General features: G+C 41.4%; 1 protein-coding gene across 1 annotated transcript; it reads right to left on the bottom strand.

Annotated features, from left to right (window-relative positions):
- Positions 1-3,187: 3,187 nt before the first annotated feature.
- UBQLN2 (ubiquilin 2) lies at positions 3,188-6,565 on the bottom strand. The gene has a single exon (XM_045870624.3). It carries the CDS (start codon positions 6,271-6,273, stop codon positions 4,402-4,404), a length of 1,872 nt encoding a protein of 623 aa, XP_045726580.1. The 5' UTR covers positions 6,274-6,565; the 3' UTR covers positions 3,188-4,401.
- Positions 6,566-7,239: the final 674 nt, after the last annotated feature.

Raw genomic sequence — 7,239 nt, 5'->3', positions numbered from 1 at the left:
CTTCTGGGAAGATGGTAGCATTAGAATAGGTCCCAAAATCTTGCCCTTCCTCCCACACAAATCAACAAAAATGACTCCAAAGAAACAAACACTGAGCAAAACCTGTATAATGAAGGCAGCAGAACTCTCAAGGAATTTCTCTAAGACATGATGCTGATGGGGAAAAATTAAAGAATATCACCAACCTATAGAAGTTCTATAATATACTAACAAATCAAGAAAATCCTGACAGAAACCCACTAATATCATGTAGTTTAAAAGAGCAACAACTTGGAGGCAGGGGCAAAGGCAGGCAGTGAAAAAGACTGGGATGAAAGCCTCTAGTAAACTGAGGGAAGTCTGAGTAACTTTCCTTTTATCTAAGTCCCCTAGTATCTTTTTAAAATAAAATAACACCAAATTAGGAATATCAAAATTGCTGCATAGTTTAAAATTTTTACATTTAGTAAATTAAGCTGTATGATGAACATTTTCCATCACTGTCAGTCTGGCTCTGTGGCTAGAGTAATCACTTCATTTGAGGATAATGTAAAAATTCTAAATTTAAGTCCCTTTGTGAACATGAGACACAGGCCAAATGGCTCTCCTGATACCCTAACCCCAAATCCTAGGCTAGGCCCTGACAGGAATTACTCCATTTGTTGCTATTTTGACACCATAGATTTGGAGCAGGATAGCCCCTCAAAGGGCAAGCTCAATCTCTGATAATGGTTTCTCAAAAAACATAGTGGGCTGGACCTGAATCAAGAGTCCTCTTTAATGAACCAGCAAAGCTTGTTTCAATGCTGTGCATCCATTCCCCTGCCCCCACACAAGTGGTAAGAATATATATGATACAATGTATCTGAAGTAGAGGACAAAGGAGCAAATGTAGAAAGCAGTCTTGAGGTGAACTTCTGCTAGAATTGCCCCTGGCCCTACTTCCCATCCCATTACCTCAACCTTCTGGATCACAGAGCCAGCAATGTACACTTATACCATCTAGCCGTCCAGTATAAACTTAGGGAAGGAGCGACAACCAAGTAAACAGTAAAATCATGTAAGAATTGCCCCACTTTTATTGGAGGGAAAGAGACAGCAAGCCAGGATATACCTTTCTTGATTCAATACTGAATAAATAGATAAACTGTAAATTAATAGTAGATGAAGAAAACCCAAAACAAAAACAGAACCCATAAAAAGAACTTGTAAAATAGTATTACAACATGTAAGAGATAAAGAACAATTAAAATTAAAAAAGAGTAAATGTTATAAACAAAAATTATTGAACTAGAAAGAAAAAAATAGTTTAAAGACCTGGATCTTTTCAGGGAGAAAACAAAGTGTATTAAAAAATATATATATCGTTTCTCGGCTTTTTGGTTAAGATGAAATGTAAAAAATCGATAAACATTTGGCAAGGGTAATTAAAGAATTCCGTTCCTCAACTGTTTGAAAGAAATTCACCTGCCAAACTGTCTGAGCCAGGCCTCAGACAACATCTTTTTCCTATGGCTATTGATTTATTGCTATTTTCTATGCCAGTGTCTTGTTCTGGTATTTATTTCCCTATAAAATCATCCATGTCATTAAAATTATTAAATTTATTATGGCAGACTTTGTCTTTGTGATTATCTCAAACACCCATCATATAGCACTGAAATAATAAATCACCATTTCCTAATTTGGTGTTCTGAGGAACACTGATAGGCCAAATATTATTAGGTGTGTTTAAAAGAAAAAAAGGTATTTCTTTGGGAAATGTTGAATTAGACGAAGTTAAATAGGTTTACTCTTTTAAACTGAAGAACATACTCCTTTAAAAAAATACTAGTCAAGGGGCGCCTGTGTGGCTCAGTCGTTAAGCGTCTGCCTTCGGCTCAGGTCATGATCCCAGGGTCCTGGGATCGAGCCCCACATTGGGCTCCCTGCTCGGCGAGAAGCCTGCTTCTCCCTCTCCTACTCCCCCTGCTTGTGTTCCCTCTCTCGCTGTGTCTCTCTCTGTCAAATAAATAAAAAAAAAAATCTTTAAAAAAAAAAATACTAGTCAATATTTACTGCAGAATGACTCTCTAAGAGGGGCTATAGTATACAGCATTTTGCAAACTTATTTGACCATTCCTACAGGAATGCTTTTTTAAAAAAATGCAATTTAGAATTGCTGCAGCAATCACAGTTAAATGTTTAACTATGGTTAAAATGAGAAGTGGAGAATGCCACTGCTCCTTTTATTATTTAGCACTGTTCTGAAAGTGTTTATTAAACCATGCAGTCAGAAACTATTATAAATTTTGAAAGGGAGAACATATTATTATAATTGATATGATTGCTTACCAGGAATAACGTTATCAAAGGATCAACTGAATAGCTCCAAAATTAATAAATTTCAGTAAACTGCTAATTTAAACTTAATTTATGAAAATATATTCTTCCCCTATATAGCAAAAATGACCATATAGGTAACACATTGAATAAGAACTCTCAATCACAGTATTGTTTCCTATATGTCTGTCCTAGGAATATACTGATCATAAATTATATAGAACTTAAATACATAAAACTTTCTTGAAGGACATAAAACACTTTTTAAAAATGAGGCAACATATCACGTTTCTTGGAAAACATTTCAATTCTATAGTTCTTACCATGAATTTAAGACAATACCAATCAAATTTTATTTTGGGGGGCTATTAACTGTAGAGTTATTCTGGTAAAATAAACATGTCAGAATCATCAGAAAACTGTGAAAAAAAAAATAAAAAAATCAATAGGAGACTTACCCAAACAGGTATGAAGTCATATTCCTAACTTAGTAACTATAGGCTGGTGGACTGGGACTACAGTACTCAATGGTACTAAAGAGCATTTAAACACAGAAGTGTGTTTGTGTCTGTATACACACACTTATATATGTACATACACATATATGTAAATATATACATACACAAGTATATATATGACATATCAAAAGGGGGGTGGGCAACGAGACAAATATTGGCTAACAACTGACTAACCCTTTGGGGGAAAAAAAAAGTTTGAATACCTAAACCCATACATCAGAAAAGTTCCAGATAGGGCAAAGGAATTCTTTTAACAAAACCATAAAAATTAGAGAAATACAGGATAAGATTTATATACTCTTGGGGTGGGGCAATCCTGCTAAAAACATGATCCTAGAGCCAGAAGGCAAAAAAAAAAAAAAGATGTATCCATTTTTAATTTTTTTTATTTTTTTAGTCATTTTTAATGCATTTTTCCCTGTGCACAAGAGAAATAACTGAGAGTCAAAAGATACAGTTTCCTTTATACATAGCAAGTAAAAGTAATGCAAACATCACATGACACTTTTCAGTGAAAGTTACATTTCCAATTACAGATCAAAATGCTTATTAGGGTCTCTTTATGGGAAAAGCTGAGAAGGAAGTCTTAGGTAAAAAGCACTTTCCTGGCATTACTACACTGATCCTTCAGGCTGCACAAAAATTAAGGTCATATACAGTTAATTTGAAAATGTTGACACAATGTCACACTGTAAGTTTTCTGTACAATTAAATGTATACTTAGAAATACCAGGATAAACATTTCTACTATATTTTAACTGAACTTGCCTAGCCAACATTTTCACTGAGTTTATCAAAGATGCTGTAAGATTCTACAAAACTGTGAGACATACCTAGCTCCAGAAAGATTTCTTATATTCTTTCTAATTTTGGTTACACATATTCTGCTTAGATTCTGTTGTAATAATTCTAGATGTACAGTTCCAATTGTGCTTACTGTACTGTGTACAAACATAGCAAAAAAGAGCAAATAATGGTATAAATCTTACAGCATTTTGCTAGCAAAAATACATGCCAAAGTCACAATAAGCAATATTGTACCACAAATTAGAGCTTCAAATAATTTGCTTGTTTTTAATATTTTCATTCTACATTAAATTACTATCATAGGCTAATGTTTAAAATGCAAATAAATTGGACATCTGTAGGACAAAACTTATTCACCCAACTGTGAAGGTTGATACCGGTTTCCAAAAATCACAATAAATGCAGAATAAAGAGAAGTGTTTGCATGCAACACCTTTGAGTGAAACAGCATTGATTACGATTACCACCATTCAAAACAGGGAAGGAAGGAAGGAAGGAAGGAAGGAAGGAAGGAAGGAAGGAAGGAAGGAAGGAAGGAAGGAAGGAAGGAAGGAAGGAGGGAAGGGAGGGGAGGGGAAGAAGGGAGGGAGGAAGGATGGGTAGATACAGGAGGGAGGGACAGAGGGATGGACTCCACCTTAAAATGCATATTAGACTTATAACTAGACAGATTTAAAAGAATCAAAATGAAAGTAAAGCACGATTTTTGTGTGTTTAAAGATTTAAGAGCCATTATCAAAAATAAGATACATTTTTTCAAGGTACAGAAATGTAATTACGATGGCTGGGAGCCCAGCAGCCTCTCAATGGCAGCATTGATGTCGCCTCCTGTTGCTATTAGAGCCTGCAAGTTTGCCTCACGGTTTAAGAACCCCATTGCGTTGAGCTGTTCCAGTTGTTGCTGAAATCTGACTTCTGGATTCGGCAGCTGTGGAGGACTTGCCCCAGCCAGAGCCTGCACCATTTGCTGAATGAACTGCTGGTTGGGTCCAGATTCTGATGTTGGGCTAGTGGTTTCACTGGGTGTAGAACTAGAAACAGTGGGCCCAGGGGGACCACCAGAGCCAGTGGAGCCAGGGCCCGCAGGGCCAGTGGGTCCTATGGGCCCAATGGGGCCTATGGGAGTAAATGGGACTATGGGGCCTATGGGGCCTATGGGTGTGACTGGGCCTACAGGGCCTATAGCAGTTCCCAGCACCCCTACCCCCACACCTGGAGTGAAGCTTGGAATGAGGCCAGGAGCTTCAGTGGCTAATGTCTGTAGCCCCTGCTGGATCTGCATTAAAGCCTGCATTGCTCTTGGGTTTGACATGGCTGACAGTGTGTCTGGATTCTGCATCTGCTGCAGGAAAGCTGGGAGCTGCGGACGCATCTGCTCCTGCAACTGAGGATTTGCAGTAAACACCGGGCTATTCAGCATCATCTGTGCAGCCAAATCTGGATTCTGGCTCAGTGACTGCATCATGCTTCTCATGTAGGGTGCAGATAGCATATTCTGGATCAGTTGTGGGTTTTCAGTTATCTGTTGCAGCAAGCTCTGCATTCCTGGGGTACTGAAGATGCTGGCGACATAGTTGGCTGCAGCCACGGTGCTCCCGGTAGCACTGCTGGAGCTACTGCCAGACCCACTGCCACTGCTCGTGGTTGTGCTGGTGGTTGCAGAACTCTGGGTAGCCGGTGGTGGTGCCCATGGATTGGGTAGTGGATCTCGATTTTCTGTGCGGGAAGGCTGTGTACCTTCCCCGGAGGTGGAACTGCTCCCCACTGAAGCAAATGGATTACCTCCAAACTGCTCTTGTGCAGCATTCAGCATAGGTTCTTGAATGTCAGTGTACATTCGTCGTAGAGCATTGTAGCCACCTGGGATGCTTTCAAGATTGCTGAGAGCCAGGTCTTGATTTCTCATCATCTCTTGCATCATGGCTGGATTCCTGGCAATTTCGAGGGTCTGCCTCATTATATCTGGGTTGTTGAGCAGGTGACTGATTTCTGGGTTTCTCTGAATCAACTGCTGCATCTGTGGATTGGCCATAATGAGCTGCCTCATTAGATCGGGGTTTGAAAGCATGCTCTGAACAAAGGGATTTTCCATGATTTGGATCATCATCTCAGGGCTGGACAGGAGCTGCTGCTGCATCTGGTTCTGGAGCTCAGAGAAGTTGGTCGAGCTCAAGCCCAGGCTGCTAAGGCCTGCAAGTCCTCCCAAGCTCCCCAGCCCAAACGGGTTGCTATTTGTGGAAATAGATGTGGAGTTACTCCTGGGAGTCGACGCGGAGGTAGTGTTAGTTCCCGCGGCATTACTAGGCTGTGTGGACTGGCCCTGAGGTCGGTTCTGGCTTTTAATTACAAGATGAACAGTCAGTCCATCATGGATGCCATGCTGGATCAAGGTATCTTGATCTTTTAAGATTTTTCCGGCAAAAATCAACACTAGCTGATCGGTTTGGGATTTGAAGCGTTTCGAAATCGCTTCCTTAAACTGCTGGACTGAGCTATTCTCAGGCACCGCGAACTCCTCTTTCTCTTTGGGGGTCTTCACAGTGACTTTGATGATTTTGGGCTCGGCCGGGGCAGAGGCAGGGCCCTGGGCCGCAGCAGGGCCGCGGGAGGGGCGCGGGGGGCCGCTACTCTCGCCGTTCTCAGCCATGGCGGCCGCGGTGACGCAGGCAGACAGGGAAGGCGCGGGCGGGCGAGAGAGAGAGCGAGGGAAGAAGGAAGGAAGGAGGCGCCGCCACAGCAGGCTGGGCCGGGCCAGGCGGGGAGCGCAGAGCACGGTACCTCTGTGATGAAGACTGCGGTTTCCTGGTCCTCCGGTGGGGAGAAGGCTCTGTAGGCCGCGGGAGAAGCGTCTGCGTTCAGGTCTCTGGGCCTCCTCCGCCGCCGAGTGATGGCACCGCGCGCACTCCCAGCAACTCCTGCAACGGCTATGCCCGCTCCTCCCCGCCCTGTCCCCTCCCCCAGTTCCGCGCTCGCCTCCCCGCCCCCTCTGCTGACGCGGCGCCAGGCCCAGAATGATAGATTCGCCTCGTTCAAAATTAAAAACTTCTGTACTGGAAAAAAAGAGAGAGAGAGAGATAGAGAAAGAAACAAAGAGAAAAGAGAAGACAAGAGAAAAGAGAGGGAAGGAGGGAGGGAGAGAGAAAAAGAGCCAGCTTCTGAGAAGGACATTAAAAGACCAATGGAGACTATATTAAATATAAAAATATATGCAGTCGCTTAGGCAAGAAAGGATGAAAGCCTGAATCAAACTTACCCCATGTAAAAGATGAAAAATGAAAAAGAACTCTGACTAAGCAAAAAGGAAAAGATTAACAGCTCCAGTGGGGGAAGGGGAGCAGACTGGGCCAGAGCATGCAAAATGGATGCTTAAGCTCACTAGTAATCAAAGAAATTCTATTAAAATAATGAGATTGTACTTCTGCCTTATCATATTGTAAAAATGAAAAATAATGATAAACCTTATCATCATCAGAGAGCTGAGAAAATGCACTCTCATGTCAGTCGAAGTGTAAATTATTATAATAGGAAGGCAATTTGAAAATACATATCATTCTAAATATGTCCACCTTTATTTAGAAATGCTTTCTTTAGACACCCCCCCATGAAAATAATT

Source organism: Mirounga angustirostris, unplaced genomic scaffold (genome assembly GCF_029215605.1).
Source record: "Mirounga angustirostris isolate CCGP_5_RB_7025 unplaced genomic scaffold, mMirAng1.0.hap1 SCAF_11, whole genome shotgun sequence".
In the NCBI taxonomy this organism is placed as follows: Eukaryota; Metazoa; Chordata; class Mammalia; order Carnivora; family Phocidae; genus Mirounga; species Mirounga angustirostris.
Note: the sequence above shows the minus strand (reverse complement) of the source record. Positions and strands in the feature narration are given on the sequence as shown.